Here is a 23,321-nt window from a genome sequence, read left to right as displayed (position 1 = left end):
CGCCCATTCTTACCGGGTCAGCTTACACAGCAATCGCATTGCCATTATTTGCCCTGATCTGTGAGTTAGTCCACCCTGGGGCCGCTGTGAATGAGGAAGCGCATCTTTCACATGCGACGGAAGTCCGACTTTCGTCATCTTTCGCGCCCAGGTCCACGAGTGCCTCGCGAGTGCTATGCATGCTGATCCGTGGGAAGGCGACCATGGCGAACGAAAATGCACCGTTCGATCCGTACGAATCGATACGATACATCCCGGCGCGCTACAACTACGAAGATTCCGATAATTCGGCCCTGAGCCTCGTCCTCACCCTGCGGCCGGAATGGCGCGAAACAAAAGACTCGGTCGAGTTTGTGCGCTTCACGGACGGCATCACCAACACGGTATGTGTCCCTGGCACTGCTTCCGAGCGCGACCAAGGTAAAAGGGGGCTTTGCTAATGTGGCGCGGCTAGCTCCTCAAGGCAATCAACAAGCAGCCAGGTCTGTCCCAGGCACAAATCGACAACGAAGCGGTCTTGCTACGAGCGTATGGAAAAGACACCGAAGTCTTGATAGACCGCAAGAGTAGGTTGTCTTCATCCCGGCAACTATGCCCATACTGACGTGGAGGCAGAGGAAACCTCGTCGCATTGTCTGCTCGCCCGCCACGGCCTGGCTCCTGCGTTGCTCGCTCGCTTCGACAACGGTCTCCTATATAAGTACCTGCAGGGCAATGTCTGCTCGCCCGCAGACTTGCGCAAGCCGGAAGTATGGCGCGGGGTGGCACAAAGGCTCGGGCAATGGCACGCGGAACTACCAATCAATAGCATCAGCACAACATGTCCCACACCTACACAGATCGCTCCTTCCAAAACCAAACGTGCTTCACTTGTGGCCATGGCAGATCTGACGCCAGGCAAGCCGATCCCGAACGTGTGGACCACGATGCAGCGATGGATCCTCGAGTTGCCCATAAGCACCACTCAACAACTCGAGCGCCGGACCCTCCTCCAGAAGGAACTGCAATGGCTAGTTGCTCGTCTGGGCGACACCCCTGGTGTTGGAGGCACAAACCCCTTCGTCTTCGCCCATTGCGACCTGTTGAGCGGCAATGTCATCATTGAGCCCGCGCCCTCGTCTGCTTCGGCGTCGCGCCGCTCCAGCGCATCCGGTGGCTCTGAAGAGAACGAACCGCCCGCTACCGTATCCTTCATTGACTACGAGTATGCCACGCCGGCGCCTGCCTCCTTTGACATCGCAAACCACTTCGCCGAGTGGGGCGGCTTCGATTGCGACTTCACCGTTCTGCCCACGCGCCACGTGCGCCGAGCGTTTCTGCGCGAATACCTGTACAGCTTCAGCATGCACATGAACCGCGTATTCAAAGAATCTGAGCTAGACGATTTGTTCGACCAGGTCGACGCCTTCCGCGGCGTCCCCGGCTTCTACTGGGGGATATGGGCACTGATTCAAGCCAAGATTTCCTTGATCGATTTCGACTATGCGAGCTATGCTGAAGTAAGATTAGGGGAATACTGGGCGTGGAAGCGCGAGATGAACGGCGAGCGGGCTGCTGCTGGAGAGCAGGTGCCGGTGCGGGAGAGGCGGTGGGCACAGGATGAGTAGGACTGCTCCGGGCCTTTCAACAGCCAGGCCATATACAGTTCCTTATTATCGTGAGACGAGCGAGCAGCACAGCATCGATGTCATTCGATACGGATTGCATCAGAAAAATGACCGACCTCTGGGACTTTTGGCGTTCTAGCGATCTGGCAGGCGCTTTCTGTAACTTTGATTCCATGTAGGTATATATTAATAGGCCGAACATTTCCTTCACTGGGCGAATGCATCACTACTTCAAGGATCCGTCTTAAGCATGAGTGCATAGTGCCGAGCCGGCCTGAGTACCTATTGTAGAGCTGGACCTATTAGGGTGTTATACGTGAAGTTCGCCCTAACCTGCATTCAACATGTGGAATCACCGTGGCTAGCAATCAAGATGAGATCTGTAGCCATGAGAATCCGAAATAGACCTCTAAACTATCATTGTATTATTATAAAAGGGAGCGAGTTGATACAAGATCAGTATGCTCTAGATAGCTAGTTCCTTTGGTCGGCCTCTGCTTCTGAAAGGGCGAGGGAGAGGGAGAGGGTAGCGGGAAACGTCACGAAACAAAGTTATTGCCTGTTACGGTATCATCGTTGCCGTCTATGCCACTCACCTCAACCCACTACCTCCCCCGCACTCCACCACTCGCGAAAGCACAACTCCTCCCGATACCCTGCTGTCCGACCCTTCCCGTCCACCGACCCAATCAACACCATCCGCAACGACGATCACTACTCGGTCTCGCCCCATGGCACGGGAAGCCTTCTGCGTTGAAAATTCAATCAGCGCGATCGAGCGAGCACACTACTGACTCTCTCGCGGAGAATCGCCATCGCCCGTCTCCAACCATCCCCTGCCTCCACTAGCTCTACCTCGATCCAGCCCCGGATTTCAATATCCGGACACGCACCCTCGAGATCTAGGCGCCGTACAACGTTCACTGTAGTGTAGGGTAAACAGAATCGGGGTCCTGGGCTGGATCCTGGGCTGGATCCTGGACCCTTGCCCTCGTAGCGAGTGTTGCGGCTGAGTCGTGTAGACTACGCCGAGCGCTAAGGAGGGGAGGGGGTGGGTGTTGCATTTGTGTGTAGTCGATTCTGGACGAAGAACACACGTGCGGAGTCGTGCGAAGTACAACGTCAGACATTAGAAGTTTAGCAGATCTGGTCATATAAAGATGGCACGGTGTTTCAGTCAAAGAATCGATGTCGCGATACATTTTCCCAATTCGTGAATATAGCTCGTACATGTGCTTTCCAAAGTATCCCGTGTATATGCAGAGAGATCGAAGACAAAAAGGGACGTGGTATCATAGTAATCCTTTGGCCGTAATTCGTAATCTTATCCCAATTCCAAACACAGACCCAAAACTTTTCCAGATGCAACCCAAGATTATTGCATTTGTCAAAACCTACGCCTTTGCTGTTGTTTCCTCGATCTGGCCAGTGGTCGTCTCCATCCAGTCAACTCCCTCGAGCATAGTATCGTCAAAAGTGAAAGTCTCGCCTACAGCGTCCAAGTTAAGCAAGCTGTCGAACTCGCCATCCTCAAAATCGTGCGATATCGGGAGGCTGCTGAAGAGCATCTCGTTGTCTTGATGGTGATTGATGTTGTTGTTGAAGGGATTTGGCGGCAAATCCATCAGACTCCACTTGTTGAACGGAGTTGCCTCAGCCGGCGCGGCCGTGGGCGCTGGGTCTTCCGCAATCGTGATCGCGGGTATTTGATCGTGATCATGATCGGATTCTGGCGGCGTAGACGCGAGGAACGTCTCGAGACGGCGTGCGACTTCTTCGTCAGTAACGTTGTTTTGTGCTGCACTCTTCTCCAGCATAAGTAAATTCGTCGTACCGTTGTCCGGAGGCGGCGTCAGCGTCGAGCGTTGTAACTGCTGCGACGCGGTAATTGCAGGGTTGCTCACAGCCTGCATATCCAACCGTCTCCCTGCGTTTACTAGGTCTTCGACAGATGTCACTGGTGACGTCTTCAAACCAAGAGGTGATGTCGCGTTGTCTACCCCTGGGGTTTGTACTGTAGTAGGCGCTATGTGGATACCGGCTTTGCGAATCGCAGCCTCCAAGAAAGCTGTCGAGTAATCGGCTGCGGCGTATAGATCCCTGAGTTTCCCCATCACGGCCATGCATTGGCAGAACCCGCGTAACGAAGCGTGGCGTGTGTCTTCTTCAGGTGCTTTGATATCCAGCAAGTGGATGATAATGGCAGGAAGCAAAACCGTAACTCCAGTGGTAGGCAAGTACTTCACAAGGTCGGCCTGGTCAAGCCGCTGTGCAATAGAGGTAATGGCCGAAGCTGCGCGGCGAACGTTACGACGAGACACATCTAGGAGATCCGATGCTACGTTCGCTTTAACCGGAACACTCGCGGGCCCACCATGCGACGAGGGAAGAACTTGTGGGCGGTGCAGCGCAGATAGCGTGGTGAAGAAAACCATGTGAAGCAGAGCTCGATTTACATCCAGCGAGTTCTCTCCAGTGAAATCATCTGAATATTTAGCTTCTTCTGCGAGATCTTTGACCCAATTCTGCAATTCTTCGTCACAGGCCTTTACCTCGCTGGTTTCAGGGTCCAGCTTTTTGGGCAAAAGCATCATGGTTGTGCGGTCGTTTTGCAGGCCTTGGTTGTTGTTTAAGACGCAATACTGCTTGGAAAGCACGTGGGAGATGCAAAGGCATAGTCTGGCCTTCTCGATGCACATGATGGCTAATTGGCGCTGCAAGCCAACATCCCGGGCGGCGCGACAGTCTGCTGGTACACAGGTAACAGAATCAGGAATTGCGGAAATTTCGAAATCATCCAAAGTAAGCATAGGTACGTCGAAATCTTCCGACTTTATCCTCGTCGGGCGGCGCATGCCGAGGGCGATAAGGCGGTCTCGCATGTAGGTCGACCACCATATCCGTTTCCACAATTTCGTGCGCTTGCTATCCATATGGGTCTTGTCCGGGTTGCGGTGCAGTCCAATTGTATGCGCGACCGAAGTGGCGACGCCCATCCAGTGCCATGTGTCTTTCTGGTCATCGGGAGTTTCGTAGTAGTAGGTTAGTAAAAGTAAAGCCTGCACTAATGATACACGATCAGATTCGTAATCGAAATCGTAGAGAATCTGGGGGCTCTGTTAGCTGAGGTTCTGATTTCTGAATTCGAATGGAAAATCTTCTGCCACATGCCAGGCCAAATGTAATTTACGGCAAGGCCGACATGCTCGTGCAGGCGCCAGGTGAAGCTCGGGCGCTCGGGCGTTCGGCCGAGCCAAGTAACACAAGCGAATGCATGTGGAATCGTAACTCACCCTAGTCTTCTGAAAGAAATCCTTGCGAGCTTCCTTTCTGGTCGCGTAGCCCGCTGCGCGCAAGTAGTGCATATCGATGAACGCAGAGCCTGCGAACATAACAGCCTGGAACAAGATCAAGCTGACTTTGCCCAAGCTTCCATCAGCTTGATCAATTGTCATCAAAAAGTCGCGTAATTCCAGAAGAGGCATGTAGGGATGCACAAATTCGATATAAGCACGAAGCATCTCACTGCGCAAGGTGCCTGTGGGTATGGTCAAAGCACCCTTCTTCTCAAGGTAGGCCACCTCATCGGGGCCAATCTTCGAAGGCAACGGCTTGATGAATAGAGGGAGGTCGGCCACGCCGAGCTTGGGAGCAGTATAGCCGAACACAGCTCGTTGCGAATCGCCGCCGAAGGCTGAATATGGGAGAATTGGCATTCCGTTGGTCTGAGAGTTCACGGACATGCGGCGGTGGAGGTCTGCCAGGCCAAGGCGGTTTCCATGACTCTGATCTGTGAGGCTGTCAGTTCATGTGATTGGCAAAAGTAACATGCGGCGTCCAAAACGCACAGATGGAGTGAGGCACGTGCTCGTCGTGCCATGCCTCAGCGTCAAGTGACCGCCGCGTTCCAGCTGAGGTTAGGGGTTGGACGCTGTCCAATGTATCGCGCGAAGCGAGTTTGCGGCTGGCAGCGGCTGTCGATACGTTGGTGGATTCCGTTTGGTGCTCATCGTCCTTGCTCCACTTCCTGGAATTCTGTCAGCAATAAGATCTATGGACCAACAATGCCAGATCGGTATCAAAATGATTTGAAAGAGGACGTGTTGCAGTCAAGGCGCCGTTGGTGGCTTGCGGAATAGCTCCGCTGGGCCTGGCCACTTGCATGACGCCATGCTCGTAAACATCATCGTCGACGTTCGGCCAAATGGCATTGGCGAGGAGCCATCGGATGCAGGCTTCTGGGTTTACTGACTTCTTGCGTCTGCTCTCTGACACAATGCATTCGACTTCGTCCAATCTGCAATTTGTGCAGGGTGCGCCGTGTTCGGTGACGTTGCAGCGCACTTTTCGAGCTCGACAACACTGACACGCCTTGGAGGCCCTCCTCTTGACTGAACGGCCAGTCGCGTGTCCATCGATACCTGCCTGGGCGGCTTTGCGCTTGGGTGCCTGGAACTCATGCTGGGACGGTGGTGAATTCGAGCTCTCAGACATGGTGGCTGTTTACTGCTGTTTGTTGGCTGGAGCAGCGGTAAGAAGAATGTGGGGATAGAGGAAAGACGCCAGGACCGGGCAGGTGCGGAGGGGCACTCTGAGTATTATGTATGAAAGCCAATTTCGCCATAGTGGAGTTTCCGCAGCGGCCTGAACAAAGCTAGGGCGTACTCACGCGGCTTGCGATTCAAGGGAGCTGCGTTTATCCCTCATGACACACGCCTCTCACCTTCGGTGGGGATGCTAGCGCGTACCCCAGGCAGGCCCCCAGACGCTTGTGCAGGGTGGACTCGGATGGTCGGCGCTCTGCTACTTGGCGTTAGGCCCATCGATGCCACTCGGTGATTTTCGGGCCCACGAGACACAAAAACGGCCGCGTCCCCGTCAGCCAGCCTCCATCCGAGCGGCTGTGCTGGAAACTTGCCGCGGCTCAGGGCAGCATGCTTTCTGGGGTGCTTTCGTCTCATGCTCAAGACGCTCAGGAAGCCGGACTTCAGTGTTGGAGCGCCTAGCATACCGATCGAGTCATTCATTTCCCACGATCGCCCATTGGCATGGTCGTGCACATCGTTGGACGACTCGAGCACGCTTGAGGATATCCGGATCAAACCCCGGTCGAGACACTTGGTGTCAAACTAACGTCAATGGCTCCAGCATCGTGTCCTCTGCCGAGCTGCTAGCCGGCACAAAGGCGAAAAAAAATTCACCTCTTCCGCAGCAAAGCGCAACACCCAATCGTGGTGCACTATTGTCAGGATGCGGAGTCTCCCGTCTACTGCACGCGGCTGCATCCAGGTTGTCGGGAGCCGGTCACTTCGATTGTGAAAGAACAAGTCTCAGAATCTATATTCTTGGTCGCTAGTAGGCTAAGTGCCGCTCAAATTCGGCATTTGAATGATAAATGAGCCCTCGATCCGCGGCCACTTGAACAACGTGAACGTGTGGGGCACTCGATGATCCTGGAGTTGGGATTCTGCGGGGAGTGCTCGGTGAACGTCCGGAAATATGAGCTCAACCAAACCCGTCAATCCTCCTCCGATCCGACGCGTTGCGTCTCGTTGATGATTGTGCAGATTCTGCTGCTTTGGGGTTCGCGCCATCACTCCGCGGCCGATGCGTCATCTTATTGCGACTCTACCATTCGTGCTGCTCACTCATTAACTGGACACCCACAGTTGCCCTGTGAAATTCTTATGCTACTGGTAGGCTCTGGCTTCAGACGCGGGAATCCCCAAAGCATTGACGCCAGCATCTCGCCCAGCGCGGACTGAGCCGCTTCACCCTTTCTTTACTTCTTTGTAATACAGTTTATTTCAATGTCCGGACATTCCCACGTTTGGCATCTCCATCTGGCATCTCCAGGTCCGGTCTTTTCCACGTGCATGCCTGAAGAGATTCCGGGGGCACTGCTCACGCGAGACCATGGCGGTGTACAGCACAGCTTGGTACCTCGTGATTCCCGTGTTATGTGCTTGTGAAACGGCTTCATCGATCGTGAGCAACTTGGAGCACCCTTGTCACGTCGCTAACCCACACATGACTAACGACTCAGGTCGTGGGGAAAGTCGGAGGAGGAAACGTCTGCGGCGCTAACCCTGTATCTATTCGGTCCTTTCGTCCAGCAACTTGCGACATCCTGAAGATCTTACACGCATGGCTATCGTCGGCTTGCGTGAGGACATGAATGGCCGGCGCTTGAAAGTTACGCAGAGATTTCACCAATATGCACAACTGCAGCAATGGACGCGGGATCAGCATCAATAAAACATGCGCAACGTCGCTGGAGTCCACATACCCACTTTGTGGGCCGCGTGTTGTCAGAAATGTCGGTCTAGATGGCGGGTCTGTACTTTTGACGCGTGAAGTAGATGCACGTGGCCAAACAAGAGTGCAATATCCGCTTGGCTAGTTTAGGTAGGCACTTGCCTTACCTTTGCCGACCATCATTCAAATAAACTTATATCATTGCCTGGTCATCTTCTGAAAGATGGATTGCATCTTCGCCGCAATCGAAGAAAAGTGGGCAACCTTGCACGGCGAGAAGACCGGCACCAACCAATGCGGATACATTTCCGTGGTTTCCATCGGAATGCGCGGAGTTGGCGCTGCGGAATACATCCTCTTCAGACTCAGAGCTGAACACCAGCGATGTAGTGTCAGGTCTAGACTGCGACCTTGTACAGTAGCCTACATTACTTCACGACTGGTGAAGGCCTCGACTTACAATATGTCTTCACGTTACCACGGGAGCTCAGGCTTGTACCTCTCCTGCCAATATTCTGCGGCTATAGTGTTAGCCGTGTATATCGTTGGAAGATAATGTCGCAGTATGTTCCATGATTGATGAGATTCGAGTGGAAGGATCGTACTCGTTTCAACTATGTAAGGTAAACTATAACTTCGAAGAACCCTTGGACCTTTCCATCGCCTTTGTTTTGTTCCTGAAGTTCTTGACCAGCTGTCGCACTCCTAGATCCATCATTACATCCTCGCTCCCACCCGGAATGCGGATGCCTGGCACCTCCCGATAGATTCCTGAACAAACAGTTAGTAAACAAAGCTTTAGGCTAGATTACGGATTGAGCAATACGATCCGCACTCGTGAATAGACGTACTTTCGACCAACTCTCCTTGGCCAGACTTCGTGTAGCCGTTGCCACCGAACAAAAGCTGAGCACATTGTGCACATTCGTTCAATACAATACCAGCCTGCGCCTTTGCCATGGCAGTCAAGCCACCGAGCTCGATGTCAGCCACCTCCTTCGGCAACTGAGTCATCTGATAGGCAAATTGTTCTACCCATGCCCATTGGCTCTCAACCATTGCTCCACATCGCGCCAGGCGTTGTCGGACGACTGGCTGTTCGACGAGCGGCTTCCCAAAAGCCTCGCGCTTGAGTATGTATTCTGTGGCTGCGGCGAGGGCAACACGCGCTTGACGAGTTGCGCCAATAGCGATCGTTAGTCTCTCATGGTTGAAGTTGGTCTATTATTGCTTAGCAAAATCGTTCAGGTATCACGCGATAGTGATTCCCTACCATGATATATCTCATACCAGCACCTTCTGTCCCGATGAGGTTTTCGACCGGCACCTTCACGTCGTCTAGCTCGATGAAGGTTGTTCCGGCTGAGACCTGCCCGCCGACTTTCAGACGGCGCATATTGACACCAGGGTAGCCTTTCAGCGGAACGACAAGCATTGAAAGACCTGTAGGTCCAGGCCCTCCGGTCCGGACAGCCATCGACGAGTACTCGGACCATATCCCATTCGTAATCCACTTCTTCGTACCATTCACGATGTAATGTTTTCCGTCTGGAGTCTTTGTAGCCGTCGTGGTAATGTTCGCGACGTCCGATCCTGCCTCGGGCTCGGTGATGGCAATGCATGTGCGCTTCTTTCCGGTAAGAAGCTCGGGCAGGAATCGATCCTGCAATTGTTTGTTGCCAAACTTAAGGATTGGAGGAACGCCAAAGGAGATGCCGGTCGTGAGGGATCCGGATGGTCCAGCCAGGCCGGAGCGAGCCATCTCGTCGCAGTAGATCATTGTGTGGAGGTAGTCGAACTCCTCAACTTTGACCGCGCCCAGTATGTCATGTATACCGAGCCTTTTGAGCCATTCTACAGGAAGAGGAGCTGGCAGGCTCGGAATCAGCATTCCTGCCTTCGCGAACGTTTCGAAAACATGCTCAGGCACCGTCTCTTCCGAGTCCCACTGGAGCGCATTCTCCAAAAGGTTCTTCGAGATGAACTCTCGGCACGCCTTCTGCCACCTGAGATGTGTCGGCTTGTAGTACGGCGACGGGAGACCGGCAACGTAGGGCGGTTCGGAGAAGGGTACAACGGGCGAGGAGGACATTGTGTGTAGCTTCGATGTAGCAATTCACTTGTCTAAGGAGTACGTTTTAGAGAAGACTAAATCAGTGCAGTGGCGGAATGCGCCTCGTTGGTACAAGTTACATGCTTGCGGCACGGGTAGTTATAAGCAGTAACCTCCGAGTCAAGAAAGGTTGTCATGGGTGGGGATCTGGGGTTCAGCTGCCGAGGTCTAACTTTACCCCAGAATACCGACCTGCGCCGCGGAGCGAGCCTCATCAGCAAATTGTCCCGCAACTTCTGTATATACACGCATCGTCCACAATTCAGTGATTGTTGTTAGCAAGCGTGAAGTTGGAAACAAGCAGCCTTGCAGTCGTCGTTTTGTGCAGTAAAGAGCACCAAGATGTTGACGTGTGTGACCAGCGAGAATATTTGGTCTTGCATATTACCTAGCAGCTTCAAGTCTCGTGGAATTGACGTTACCTGCAAAATCTCATGCACTGATCTGTGGAACTGGTGCAGCCGATCTTATGTAGAACTTGATTTGCATATACAATGATCTCTCACGTTAGCAAAAAGAATGCTGGGATTCGGTATGAGTTTAAACTTCAATTCACTTAGTAACCTGAGTCATTGCTAGGATTTACTACAGGAGTCTAGCCAAGCCTAGTCTCAGATGCAGTGTTCAGGTTGACACAAAAGCTAGCATTGCTTGAAATGATCACAGGGATAGACACACGTATAAAGCACCTACTATGGGACGACAGAAACTGTTCGTACTTATCGCCGTCTATAGTCATATGATTTCAAGCGGTGAGAGCTCTACCCAAGGTTAAACTTGCCGTTACATGGAACATCCTCCGTGATCTGGTCCTCGACATGCAGCGATGCACTGTGGAGAAGAAAGCCATATTATGGGTGAGCGCTTCACCTCTCCATGGGATTGTATTTTCGTCATTGATATCGTAATAGTCATGGACGTGGTTGCAAATCTAACCACACAGATACTTATGTCTGTTAAGGCAATCGGCTAGACGAAACAACTCTGATTCTGAGGCACTTCGACATAACCCGGATTTTGCCCTTTCTACCGTCTCTTAGGAGTGTCACTCTTGAATGGCAAAGTAACATGAGTCTGCGGGCGAGAAGGAGTATGCGCGGAAGAGTGAAAGCGTGGGGTATGGTCGAGCGGTGCGCGCGGCGATTGGCTGCGCAGTGAAGAGGCCGCCGCGCGCCGACCTCCGACAGCCTGCGTGTTCGGCCTGCCTTCACCTCGCCTTTGTGTCAACGCGTACAGGTCAACCTCACTACAAAGCCACGATGGCCGACAACACGCAGCCCCCTCCCAACGCAGACACTGAGGTTATGGATGACTTGGACGCCGGCGTCGACGCGGAGATCCACCCCGAGAACAGTCAACTACCAGACGCCATGAATCTCGACGGCGCAAACGACACAGAAGCACCCCAGAGAAACGGCGTCGCCGCAGAAAACCCTATAGAAGCGCGCATCCCCGCGAAGAAGGATGCGACGCTGCGCGAATTCCTCTCTAAGATGGATGAGTTCGCGCCTATCGTATGTCTCGCCCCGCCCTGGATGGAGACGACGGCTGACCTATGCTCTAGCTCCCAGATGCAGTCACCAACTACTATCTCACACGCGCTGGTCTGCCGCCGCCTCCACAGACTTCGCCTCATCTTGCGCGCCTCCTTGCGCTCGCGACCCAGAAATTCATTGCCGATATCGCTGCCGACGCATACCAGTTCTCGCGCATACGAGCGTCCAATACTACCAGTAACAATCCGATGGGCGGACTAGCTGGTGGGGCAGGGCCTCAAGGTGCAGCAGCACCCGGCGGAGCGCAGAGCGGCAAGGACAGCAGTGCGAAAGCCAAAGATCTCGCCTTAGGCGCGCCGCGTGCAGGATTTGGTGGAGGCGGACAGGGTGGTGGACAAGGCCGAACCGTGCTCACTATGGAGGATTTGGGCATGGCCGTGGGCGAGTACGGCGTCAACATCAAACGTGGCGAGTTCTACCGGTAAGGACCCACCTCAATGTTTGCATCACGCAACACGATCTGGACGGAGGCCACTATTACAACGGCCTCGACGCACTTATGGAATGATGGCTGTGCTCTTTCTACAGCATTAGCAGGCGGACTTCCGTGCTGAGGCCTAAGGCGCCAGCAGCGGAGATTCACTTGTAGACGCTTTCACAACATGGGAGGCGTTGGCTTTGGCGTTGAGGCAACTTTTTGCATTGGAACCCACAAAGTTTGGGTTTGTGCTGTTTTGTACAAGTAGCGATACAAAGGGGTTTTAGCATATGCCCCAAATTGATACCCAGAACTCCAAGATATGCACGCGCGATCGACTCTCTACTTGTTCTTCGTCTGTTTATACGTGAATTGCTTTCTCGTCCTATTGCCACTATCAGTCCTTGTCCAGCGACCGTCGATCTTTGTGCTTGTTGGAGACGACCGAGTATGTGATGGGCGGTAACGTACGGTGCAAATTCGCCCAGCTTGTGTCCGACCATGTCTTCGGTTATCGTGATATCCACGTAATTTTTGCCGTTATGTATTTGGAACTTCTGGTTTACGAAATTTGGCAGGATGGTCGCGGATCGTGCCTGTGTCTTGATCGGAACGACCTTCTGGCCGGGCGCCGCGCGAACGATGGGCAGTCTACGGATTTCTCAGCCAAGCGTCGAGGACACCGTCGATCGACTTACGGTACGATGTTGGGGCCTGGAGTCAAAGGTCAGTACACACAGCAATGCGGCGCTCGCTGTGACATACCTTTCCAGACCGACCGCGAGAGTAGCGTCCGTGTGGGATGCATTGCTATTGCTGATGCTGAGGAGGTCGCGACGTCCGCCTGACGATTTCGGTGCACTTGCACCTGCAGGGATCACGACACGTGACAGCGGGACCTCTTGGCGAACCAGGCAGAACGCGACGCGACTTTGTGAATGACCGGGGATCTCATATCTTTGCGGCGAAGGTGGTCTGTTCGTGTACTTCAGAGCGCAGTCAACATATCGACGCCGTGCAGCTCTCATTGCCCACCTTCATCGACCCCGTGCGGCACACAACTCCGCCATGCCTACCCAGGCCTCGCCACAAGGTAGTCCGCCTTCCGGGTATGAGGGGGTTTCCGCTGACAAGTGTCTCTCAGGCCCCAACATTATTCGTATCCTCGTAGCCACCGACAGCCATGTTGGCTACAATGAGCGCGATCCCGTTCGAAAAGACGATAGCTGGAAGTCATTTCACGAAGTCATGTGCCTTGCCAAAGAGCACGATGTCGACATGGTCCTTCACGGCGGTGACCTCTTCCACGAGAATAAACCTTCCCGAATGTCCATGTATCATGTTACTCAATCTCTGCGCATGAACTGCTTGGGCGACAAGCCTTGCGAGCTAGAGATGCTCAGCGATGCGAGCGAGATCTTCGGTTCAGTGTTTGACCACGTTAACTACGAGGATCCAAACATTAACGTAGCAATACCGGTGTTTGCTATTCACGGTAACCACGATGACCCATCCGGCGAGGGACAGTATTCCGCATTAGATCTTCTTCAAGCATCTGGTCTCGTCAACTACTATGGTCGAACCACGGAAGTTGATCGTATAGAAGTCAAGCCGGTGCTGCTTCAGAAAGGCGAAACAAAACTAGCACTTTATGGACTCAGTAACGTTCGAGATGAGCGTCTGTTCCATACGTGGCGGAATGGGGAGGTCAAGTTCTATCAGCCAGGTGCTCAGACTGGGGATTGGTTCAACCTGATGACCGTCCACCAGAATCACGTCGCGCACACACCCACTAGCTATCTTCCTGAGAATTTCCTTCCAGAATTCATCGATCTGGTCATTTGGGGCCACGAGCATGAATGCCTCATTGAGCCCAGACTGAATCCTGAAATGGGCTTTCAGGTCATCCAGCCAGGTTCGTCCGTCGCTACTTCTTTGATGCCAGGAGAAGCTGTACCGAAGCACGTCACCATCATTAGCATTGATACTACCCAAGACAAGCGCAAGTTTTGGAGTGAACCTATTAGACTGAAATCTGTACGGCCTTTCATTATGAAGGATATTGTACTACAGGAGCAGCAAGAAGTCATCGATCAAAAGCTATGGCGTGTCTCAGAGAACAAGAACAAGATATCGGAGATCATTGCGACCGTTGTCGAAGAAATGATTGATCAAGCACAGCGGGAGTGGGTTGAGCTACAAGACGATCGAGATGAAGACGAGGACATAGAGATTCCTCTTCCACTTGTTCGGTTACGTGTGGAGTACACCGCTCCCGACCGTGGCGAATTTCAGATTGAAAACCCCCAGCGGCTCTCGAACAGATTTCAAGGCAGGGTCGCGAACGTGAACGACGTTGTGATGTTCCATCGAAAGAAGAAGACAGCTACTCGTATAGCCAAGGCAATCGCGGAGCTACCCGACGAGTCAGCTATGGCGGAGCTATCGATAGATACGGTAAAGGTCGAACAGCTTGTCAAAGAGTTCTTGACCGCACAATCGCTTTCAATCCTACCACAGAACTCTTTCGGGGACGCTGTGTCTCAGTTTGTAGACAAGGACGATAAGCATGCCCTCGAGAACTTCGTTAAGGAGAGCCTCGAGTCCCAGCAGAAGTACTTGCTAGAAGACCTCAATGCTGATCTGGATGACCTCGAGGACGTAATAGGGAACTACAAGAGCCAGATGGAAGGGGAGTTCGCAGCAGGCGACACAAGGCGCAAGGTAAGATCACTCACATCTACACTAAGCGAATGCACACACTAACGAAAGTTACAGCGCAAGACTCAGACCAAACCTAGACCAAGCGGACACGACAGTGATGTTGACGAACATTGGGCAGATTTGCCAGATGCTGGTGTTCATGCGGATGACGGTCAAGACGAGGAAGAGGCTCCGGCGGTTAACAGAAAACTAGCGGGTAGGGGTAGGGGTAAGGTTGGTACAACACGCCAGACTGCGGCTGCTGCTAAGAAGAACTCCGCCGCCGCCACTAAGAAAGGCCCAGCGCCGAGAACAACTAGGGGAAAGAAGACCTTTATTGCAGTGGAAGAGAGTGAGGAGGACGACGATGACGATGTGATTATGGTCGACGAGGTCTATCACGAGCTGCCAGAACACCCGGACTCTGGATCAGAGGAAGATCTCTTTGTGGGGCAAAAGAAGCGTGCAACGAATAAAACCACCAGCAGTGCTACCCGCCCTAAGTCACCAGTAAAGAAGACAACTGCATCTGCAACCCGGACTAAGAAAACCCCTGCAACCAAGCAGTCTACTCTCAACTTTTCTCAAACTTCTACACAGCGGGCGGCCGCGTCGCGGGCAAGTAGGGCGATAGAGGAAGAAAGTTGCCCACCATAACTATTCATTGGTTTGATGCTAACGATTGGTAGGACGAAGAGGAGATATCGGACGATGAAGCCTTCGAGCCGATGCCGAGCTCTAGGGCCACTCGGAAGCGATATTAGAAAGGCTCCACAAGTATGATCAGGACATGGCTGTAGGGTACTTTGCGCATAGCGAGCGGCGTTTCCGTCAATGGTGCATGAAAACCTCATGACTGGAGGTTCAAGGACTCCTTAACCGAGTACCATTTAAGTTGTCGTGGACGGATGAGGGTTGTGCAATATTTTGATACTCATGGTAACACTGGACAAAGCATCATCCGTATACGTCGTATATGGCCACATTCTTTTTCCACCTCGCCCTCTTCAACTTATGTTTTATTTATTCTGCTCTCTTCTGTTGCATGTTGTAAGAGCACTGCAGAGTCGTTTTAACCTATTCGTCCTCTCAGTCGTTACTGCCTCTTCCCACATTTCTATTTCTGTTGGACAGGGCAACTACCAACTTCTAGCCCAGCACCGCTGCCTCGGCTCCTTGGGACTTGGTCTGCCCTTCTCGCTCATGCCCCTTCCCTTTCCTATCGCGCCACGTACATACAGCAGTCGCGTCAGCATGCTTGTTGTATCGTTCTCATGAAGCGCATCCTCCTTTCATCAACCCTCAACACACACTCATTCGTCTCCGCGTTCTTGTTCCGCTCTTCTTTTGTCATTGCTGCTCTTCAGCTTTTGGATAGCTGCACGCTCGTTCGCATAGTACCTCACCACCCGCTTTGAGGTACGTGGGACCCCATCTTCCTCAATTGTCGCTCATCCACCTCATCGATAGCTCGCTCTGACGTTGACAGGATATTCACATCACACGCATCTCACATCTCGGCCGTCTCCGATTGCCTATACCTTGTCTCCGGCCACTCGGGGCTACCCTACAACCCCCTGTCGTCCCGAGTTGGACCGGGTTAGGTGTCGCCCAACATGTCATACAAGGTTGAGGAGCTGCTCGCTCTCAGGGACTCCGTTTCCGAGTCTGCCGTATCGATCGAGAAGTTCGCCGATGAGGATGTCATCAAAGGTCGGTGATAGGTCCTCTAGTGCGCTTCAACATGTGTTACCCTTCACTTTCACTTTGCTCTTGCTGCGCCTGCCTCCGAAGCGTGTTACCTAGGGAACGACACGGCAATGCTCAGCAAAAATCAACTGGCTCACCAAAGACACCCTCATTTTGCCTCTTTCCTTCGTTTAGCGACCTTGCTGCTGACCAAATTTCGTGCAGAACACGTTTTGCGACCTTCCGCATCAGCTACTTTGGCCGTTAAGTCTTCGACCAAAAGCCTTCTTTCCTCCGCTACGCCTGCTCTCGCTCCAGCGGCTCCTGTCAAGAAGCCTTCGCCATCCCCTTCGATCAAGCGTGGAAAAGCCGAGAGGCTTCTCAAGGAACACGGCAGCCCTCCGGGTATGCGCGTCACTGCCGGTGGACGTATCGTGCCGAGCGATCAACCGCCTGTGCTGAATCATCGCTTCATCAACAACGGGTTCAAGCCCCCGGCAGCTCGGGGGGTCCCTCTCACCGATGTAATGTCCGCGCAGTCGCGCCTAGAAAACAACAACGGTCCGCGGCTGGAAGTCGTTGGAAGCCAGCCTGTACTCTATGTCGGCGACCGAGTATATGCACTTCCAGCTCTCGATGCGACAAAGTCGGGTGCTTCATTCTTGGTCTCCACGAGCTTGGAGTCGGCACCAAAGCCAACGGAGCCCGTCCCAGGAGTTTCCGCTCGAAGTAGCCTCACTGGCCTGCCTCCAGGCCCTCAGAGAGTGAACACACCGTCGCCGTTATCTGGACTAGATCTTTCAGCTCTCAAAATCCAGCAAACACTCAAGAAGCAAGAACTTCGTACTGTCGAACAGACAGAGGTGTTGCAGGCAAGCCACCAGACTGAAGTGTGGCGCGCCAGTGTGATCGAGAAAAAGCGAAATTTGATCATCGAGCTCGATGCACTACGCAAGCAGATTACTGCGCTCGAGGTCACCGAGAACAACACTGCTCCACCTGTCAAGTCCACTGGCTTTGCCAGTGCTCTGGGACTAGATTCTGAATCTATACCACCGCCTCCGTTTGTTCCTCAATTCCAGCAACCCATGCCGTCTCCGCTGTACGGATTCCCTGGTACGCCTTCATATCCTCCAATGATGATGTTCCCATCATCATTCGGGGGCTACGCCAGCATCCCAGCCACCGAGCCTGCGCCCTTTGTGCAGAATTCCTTACAGCCGCCGCAGTCTCCTAGCTCTGCGAGTCGGCGGTCCCACGCGATTCAGATCAAACCACCCCCGGAGGAAAACAAGAAGCTGGTCAGCTCAGCGCTCGATCCGAAGAGCCCAACTTGCGAGCCTACAACCAAGGCAGCAACCACTGGGAAGGGAGCTGTTCCTCCAATGCCGTCACCAGCGAAGCGGTCTCCGGGGCGAATCAATGGTGGTCACGAGTCAGACCTACCAGGCAATCGAAGTCTTTCTCAGAAGCCCAGTCTGTCCAGCATCGATACAACAGATTTCTTCCCTACCAACACACATGAGCACTCTTCTACCCGAGTTGCGCCGCAAGTCAACGATTCGAGGTCGACCACCAATGAGACCTCTGTGGTTCCCTCGACACCTGAGAAAAACTGGCCAGCTAGCCCTTGGAACGAAGGGAATTCCAGTCGCTCTGGCCACAAACCGGTCGCCAAACTAACGTCGTGGCCGGAGGCGTTTGGCAAGAAGCCCTCTAGCGGATCACTACAACAGCTTGCAGCCGCTCCAACTTCCGCGGCCGTGCAAGAGCGCATGCCGCCCTCTTCCGCGGAGCCTCTGAAGCCAGTCTGCTCGGGCATCACCTCAGGACGCAAGACTACCGACCAGCGATTTAGTACGGACGACACCTGGCCATTGCTCAGTTCCAAGCCAGCCAGCCACCTACCTTCCACCTATCAAGAAGGTTTTCAAGCTGGCTATGATCATGTAGGAATACCAGACAGTCCCGACGTTCTGAAAGGTTACATCCAAGGACTTGTTCAATTTCTGCACGACGAAAATAAACGTGGTCGAAACAACTCTCTTCGTGGTCTAGTCGCCAGCTCTCAACCTCATGACTCTGCCATTAGTATGACCTTCAACCGTCCTGATGCACTCGTCAGTGGCCAGGAGAATAATCGGTCCACGAGGGTCGATGGTACCATGGATATGCGCAAGGAGTCAGCATACCACACACCTGAATCTCCTTTCATGTACACAATTTCCAACAACGCCGCTCAAGATCAACGAACACGCAACCTGACACCCAAAATCTATACAAATTCTACCAGTACCTTTGATCGAGTCTCGCCTGCGTACCAACAGCACGCTTTTCTGTCGACGGAGAATGGCATGATAATAAAGGAATCAGACAGAGGTAGTATGTCCCGGGCTGAGGCCATGAAGCTTGGTCATACACACAGGCAGTTCGCTGGCATTCAACTCACCAATCGGACTCATGGACCGCCTATGCCCCTCCAGTGGAATAACCTGACTCCAAAAGATTTTGGCATAGCAGCTTCCGGTGGAGGTGATTCTTCTTTCGCGCGGCCTATGGCTAACCGGCGCGTATCAGGCTTTGACGGTGCGATGGATGATCTGGCAGAGATGGTTGTTGATACCCACATCACTGAGCAACAGCAGCATCAGACACCACCACCGAACCTGTCTTTTGCAGCGGGAAGTCATCGCCAGGTCGCCGCTCCTAGTTCTTCGGCATCCGTGGAAGAGGAGGCTTCCTGTTTCCGGCCTTCGTCTGGCAAGGGGAAGCAGAAGATGACTTCGTCTCCTGCCAAACCGGGATCAGACAAGCGAAGCGACGCTCTTGGGCTATCACCGACGACTACGCCTGATTCGCCCAATAAGTTAGGGGAGCACTCACCAGCCAAGGCAAAGCTGGAACAGGTCACCAATAAATTCAGGCGCAAGAAGAAAGATACACGCAACCTTTCACCAGAGCAGAAGAAGGAGCGTGCAAACAAGTGGCGTGAACGCTTCGGACAGCTCAGGGAAGAGGACGCGAAGACAATTCATGACTACAAACAGAGCCATCCCTCAATTGCGGAGCGGCGTTGAGCGGGAGATTGATCGTCTCCAGTCCTCGACATGTCGACCAAGCCGATGAGGCACACTCTTCTTATTCACTTTCTTGCTCTGGCTTTTATGAGGCTTTTGCCGAACATCACTACGACTGGACGCGAAGTGTGGCCTTATCTAAGTTTCCACACTTGCCTTGGTCTTGTTCTGCATGCTCCACTTCTACCTAATACTGCGGCGTCGCCGAGCGTTCCGCGCAGCGTTACACTGGTTATGGACAGATTTGGACATAACTCTACAGCGTGGTGACGAATATGCAGCGGCACTTTTTTGTGGATTACAGTTTGCTGCTTTTACCATCAACATTAATCTAATTCAGCGCTGTACCAATGGGCGAAGCACTTGGGCGCTTCGGATGGTGGAAGCTGGGGTCGCATCCCGAGGCTCTGCTCTTTTGGTCTGCTGCGTCACTACAGGCTATACCAATATGGCTATCTGTTTGATATGCATCACCCATTGTATAACAGTTTACAAATATAACATGAAATACGGAATGCTGTATGGCCCTGGGTGCAGTGACGGATGTTGTGGGAGCCAATGTGCAACAAACATGTACCAATTGCTGGTAACGTGAACGTGTATCCCACTTGGGTGCGACCTGAACATCAAGAAGATCAGCAACGAGCGAACAAGGTGGCGGCAAGAGGGGCGTGGGCGTAGATGGTGCGTTCGGGCATAGTTCCAGCATGAGGTGGCTCGGCGAATGGCATACTAGGCTCGGGGCAGGGTGGCGCTCCGCCGTCTAGACCTCAGCGGGAGGGCTTGGGTCAGTCGTAGGAACAGAGTGGAAGCTCAGCCATCTGGCAGCGATTGTGCGATGAGGACGAAGGTGACGGGGCGCTGAGAAGAAGTGGGACTCTCGGCAGAGAAGCAGAGACATGGTCCGTTGCTGATAAATCCATCAGAAGCACTTGGACTCCGTGGGGGACAGGACGAGGGGCGCAGGGGCAGAGCCACGGACAAGTGCTCGAGGGGCCGCAGCGGACAAGTTGGGGCAATTTGGGCAGCGTGCGCGCTGGGCTGACTGTTGCGGTGCTTGCAAATGCAGCAATTCGCAGAGCACAGTCGCTCGGGCATGTAGATGGGTTCGAGACGACGCCGATGATGCTGCACACGGGCCAGGTTTAAAGGAGCGTTTGCGCGTCGGCTCCTTCCCCACTCTGGCTTTGCCGCGCTGCGACGCCTGGCCTGCCTGGGCTGCGCTTGCCTGCTCCCCAAGAACGTCGTCTCCAGCCGTCTCTCGTCGTCCCTCCTACATCGCCGCCCAATGCTGGCCGGCCTCGCTCGCCCTCGCACCCTCGTCCTCACCCGCCGCCCGCCCGCGCTGCGCTGCCCTGCGCCGCTGCATTCCGTGACAGGCGCGCCCACGCACGCCAGCACCCGCACCAGCCACAGCAGCTCCCCGACCGCCCGGGACCCTGGACAGCATCGACATCACTGGGTAGACATGGCCCACTAGATCCACACTCAACGACACCACACGCCATCCGGACCGCTTCTCCTCTCCACGGCGCGAGTACGCCCTCGACACCCTCACCGCGCCGCCCGCGCCGCCATGACGCAGCTGTTCCACTCATCAACGAACAACGCCTCAGCCGCCATGTCAGAAAAGCGCACCTTTTCCGGCATCCCGCTGTCGTCCAATAAGCAGGTCAACGGCAGCAACAGCCAGGTCTCCCAGAAGATCAAGGCCTTCTTCCGCATCAACAGCAGCAGCAGCGAAAAGGACCGCAAGCCCTCGGATGAGGGCAGCAGCCTCTCCATCCCCAAGAACGACTCCAAGTCGTCCTTCCGCCAGTCGCGCTTCATCCCTCACATCTCTCGCAACCGCTCCACCACGGTTGCCAGCGAAGGCAACCCGCTCGACGATGGCGTCTCGCCGACGGCACATGCCAACCCCTACTTCGTCCACCAGGGCCCGCCGGCCTTGCGCCACCACAACGAGGGCAGCGTGCCTCCCTCGCCGCCCGACACACCACCCATGCCAAAGATCAATGCTGCCAATGGAGGCGACGACCAAGCTACAACAGCCGGCAAAGAGGAACTGGCCAGGAAACTGCGGAGGGTAGCGTCTGCTCCAAATGCCCAGGGTCTGTTCTCAAAGGGCAACTCGTCTGAGCGCCCGCAGACTGCAGAACTTGGAAAGCAGCCTCTGGTCCACCACCCAAACACGTCTACACTTAGCATGGTAGAGACTGCAGTTGAGGACCCAACCCATCTCATACCTGCCGATCCTACCAAAGGCATACCGTCTCCGGGCCAGATTCGTAACTCGGTTGCCTTTCGGAGAACCTACAGCTCCAACTCCATCAAGGTTCGAAATGTCGAGGTTGGGCCCGGCAGCTTTGACAAGATCAAGCTGATCGGGAAGGGCGATGTGGGCAAAGTCTATTTGGTGCGGGAGAAGAAATCAAGCAGGCTCTACGCCATGAAAGGTACATTCCCTACATGCGTACATTGAATTTGATGCTAACAGAACCAGTCTTGAGCAAAAAGGAGATGATTAAGCGCAACAAGATCAAGCGTGCGCTGGCTGAGCAGGAAATTTTGGCGACCAGCAACCATCCATTCATCGTTACGCTTTATCACTCGTTCCAGTCAGAGGACCACCTCTATCTCTGCATGGAATATTGCAGCGGTGGAGAGTTCTTCAGGGCTCTGCAAACCCGACCAAACAAGTGTGTCGATGAGGACGCAGCTCGGTTCTATGCAGCTGAAGTAACAGCTGCTCTCGAGTATCTGCATCTGATGGGCTTCATATACCGCGACCTGAAGCCAGAAAGTACGTTTTCTACCTCATTCTAAGCATTTCTGTTCTGACTGTTATAGACATTCTCCTGCATCAGTCTGGTCACATCATGCTGTCAGATTTTGACTTGTCAAAGCAATCGGATCCTGGAGGCCGTCCAACTATGATCGTAGGCCGAAACGGCACATCCTCCAGCAACCTTCCCACAATCGACACGAAGTCATGCATAGCAAATTTCAGGACAAATTCGTTCGTGGGTACCGAGGAATACATCGCCCCAGAGGTCATCAAGGGTTGCGGTCATACGTCTGCAGTTGATTGGTGGACCCTTGGCATCTTGATCTACGAGATGCTTTACGGGACAACTCCGTTCAAGGGCAAGAATCGTAACGCGACTTTTGCAAACATTCTGCGGGATGATGTTCCCTTCGCCGAAGGCTCTGGTGCTCCGACCGTCTCAGGGTATGCAGTCTACCGTGTGCTCACGATCATCACTAACAAACTTAGGAATTGCAAATCCTTGATTCGAAAACTACTCATTAAAGACGAATTGCGCCGACTTGGGTCTCGAGCCGGTGCTTCCGATGTCAAGACGCATCCCTTCTTCCGTGCTACCTCTTGGGCGTTGTTGCGACACATGAAGCCTCCGATCGTCCCAAATCAAGGTCGCGGGATCGAGACGCCCAACTTCCGGAATGTGAAGGAAAGCCAAAGCGTTGACATCGGCGCTGCGAGAACCAAGGGCGTCCCGTTGGATTCTGGACTTGCTACACCTGGGGGCGAAATCGCAGATCCCTTCGAGGAGTTCAACAGTGTCACTCTTCACCACGACGGCGACGATGGACATGATCATTTCGACGGGGACCATCTCGAACTGCAACAGTCAAACTCACATCGATAGTATGGGCTGGAAAACTTGTTACATTTCCTCTGCCGGATTCGTTTTTGTGTCACAAAAGAGCGCATTGATTTGCATTTTCAAATTTTTAGGACAGGCGTTCTTACGGATTGCTTTCCACACACTCCTTCTAGCGTGGGGTCGTTCCAGGTTCCCCAACGGCATTGGCGTTCTCGAGAGATATCGGAGCATCGACAGTTCCTTGCACCTATGTTTCAGTGTCTTTTCCTGT

General features: G+C 53.6%; 9 protein-coding genes across 9 annotated transcripts; 6 read left to right on the top strand and 3 right to left on the bottom strand.

The window, feature by feature from the left end:
* Positions 1-203: 203 nt before the first annotated feature.
* CC84DRAFT_1212329 (ethanolamine kinase-like protein) lies at positions 204-1,607 on the top strand (the record flags this gene model as incomplete). Its single annotated transcript, XM_018182442.1, has 3 exons — positions 204-383; positions 455-566; positions 616-1,607. The coding sequence occupies 3 exons, from the start codon at positions 204-206 to the stop codon at positions 1,605-1,607; spliced, it is 1,284 nt and encodes a 427-aa protein (XP_018043201.1).
* A 1,191-nt stretch (positions 1,608-2,798) lies between these two features.
* Positions 2,799-6,166, bottom strand: CC84DRAFT_1160093 (cutinase transcription factor 1 alpha). The gene is made up of 4 exons (XM_018177404.1): positions 5,860-6,166; positions 5,456-5,634; positions 4,901-5,397; positions 2,799-4,714 (listed from the first exon to the last, which is right to left on the bottom strand). The coding sequence occupies exons 1-4, from the start codon at positions 6,099-6,101 to the stop codon at positions 3,002-3,004; spliced, it is 2,631 nt and encodes an 876-aa protein (XP_018043200.1). The 5' UTR covers positions 6,102-6,166; the 3' UTR covers positions 2,799-3,001.
* A 2,286-nt stretch (positions 6,167-8,452) lies between these two features.
* On the bottom strand, positions 8,453-10,123 carry CC84DRAFT_1135878 (short-chain specific acyl-CoA dehydrogenase mitochondrial precursor). The gene is made up of 3 exons (XM_018176079.1): positions 9,139-10,123; positions 8,717-9,086; positions 8,453-8,636 (listed from the first exon to the last, which is right to left on the bottom strand). Exons 1-3 carry the CDS (start codon positions 9,955-9,957, stop codon positions 8,494-8,496), a joined length of 1,332 nt encoding a protein of 443 aa, XP_018043199.1. The 5' UTR covers positions 9,958-10,123; the 3' UTR covers positions 8,453-8,493.
* A 1,060-nt stretch (positions 10,124-11,183) lies between these two features.
* CC84DRAFT_1135875 (transcription initiation factor IID, TAF10 subunit) lies at positions 11,184-12,278 on the top strand. Its single transcript, XM_018176078.1, has 2 exons — positions 11,184-11,492; positions 11,543-12,278. The coding sequence occupies exons 1-2, from the start codon at positions 11,238-11,240 to the stop codon at positions 11,957-11,959; spliced, it is 672 nt and encodes a 223-aa protein (XP_018043198.1). The 5' UTR covers positions 11,184-11,237; the 3' UTR covers positions 11,960-12,278.
* Positions 12,155-12,760, bottom strand: CC84DRAFT_1109610 (ribosomal protein S19/S15; the record flags this gene model as incomplete). Its single annotated transcript, XM_018175232.1, has 4 exons — positions 12,155-12,337; positions 12,424-12,603; positions 12,651-12,666; positions 12,718-12,760. The coding sequence occupies 4 exons, from the start codon at positions 12,758-12,760 to the stop codon at positions 12,295-12,297; spliced, it is 282 nt and encodes a 93-aa protein (XP_018043197.1). The 3' UTR covers positions 12,155-12,294.
* Positions 12,761-12,895: 135 nt separating this feature from the next.
* On the top strand, positions 12,896-15,657 carry CC84DRAFT_1109609 (DNA repair exonuclease). The gene is made up of 4 exons (XM_018175231.1): positions 12,896-13,045; positions 13,097-14,676; positions 14,731-15,294; positions 15,345-15,657. Exons 1-4 carry the CDS (start codon positions 13,021-13,023, stop codon positions 15,417-15,419), a joined length of 2,244 nt encoding a protein of 747 aa, XP_018043196.1. The 5' UTR covers positions 12,896-13,020; the 3' UTR covers positions 15,420-15,657.
* Positions 15,658-16,271: 614 nt separating this feature from the next.
* On the top strand, positions 16,272-19,507 carry CC84DRAFT_1227494 (uncharacterized protein; the record flags this gene model as incomplete). The annotated part of the gene is made up of 2 exons (XM_018183615.1): positions 16,272-16,368; positions 16,570-19,507. 2 exons carry the CDS (start codon positions 16,272-16,274, stop codon positions 19,419-19,421), a joined length of 2,949 nt encoding a protein of 982 aa, XP_018043195.1. The 3' UTR covers positions 19,422-19,507.
* CC84DRAFT_1160087 (uncharacterized protein) lies at positions 19,303-19,892 on the top strand. The gene has a single exon (XM_018177403.1). The coding sequence runs from the start codon at positions 19,452-19,454 to the stop codon at positions 19,689-19,691; it is 240 nt and encodes a 79-aa protein (XP_018043194.1). The 5' UTR covers positions 19,303-19,451; the 3' UTR covers positions 19,692-19,892.
* A 1,005-nt stretch (positions 19,893-20,897) lies between these two features.
* Positions 20,898-23,196, top strand: CC84DRAFT_161343 (serine/threonine-protein kinase ppk14). The gene is made up of 4 exons (XM_018185426.1): positions 20,898-21,877; positions 21,925-22,224; positions 22,272-22,653; positions 22,699-23,196. The coding sequence occupies exons 1-4, from the start codon at positions 20,998-21,000 to the stop codon at positions 23,090-23,092; spliced, it is 1,956 nt and encodes a 651-aa protein (XP_018043193.1). The 5' UTR covers positions 20,898-20,997; the 3' UTR covers positions 23,093-23,196.
* The last annotated feature ends 125 nt before the right edge of the window (positions 23,197-23,321 follow it).

This window comes from Paraphaeosphaeria sporulosa (genome assembly GCF_001642045.1).
Source record: "Paraphaeosphaeria sporulosa strain AP3s5-JAC2a unplaced genomic scaffold CC84scaffold_1, whole genome shotgun sequence".
Lineage (NCBI taxonomy): Eukaryota > Fungi > Ascomycota > Dothideomycetes > Pleosporales > Didymosphaeriaceae > Paraphaeosphaeria > Paraphaeosphaeria sporulosa.
The sequence above is the reverse complement of the archived record's forward strand: the minus strand, read 5'-3'. Positions and strand labels throughout refer to the sequence as shown.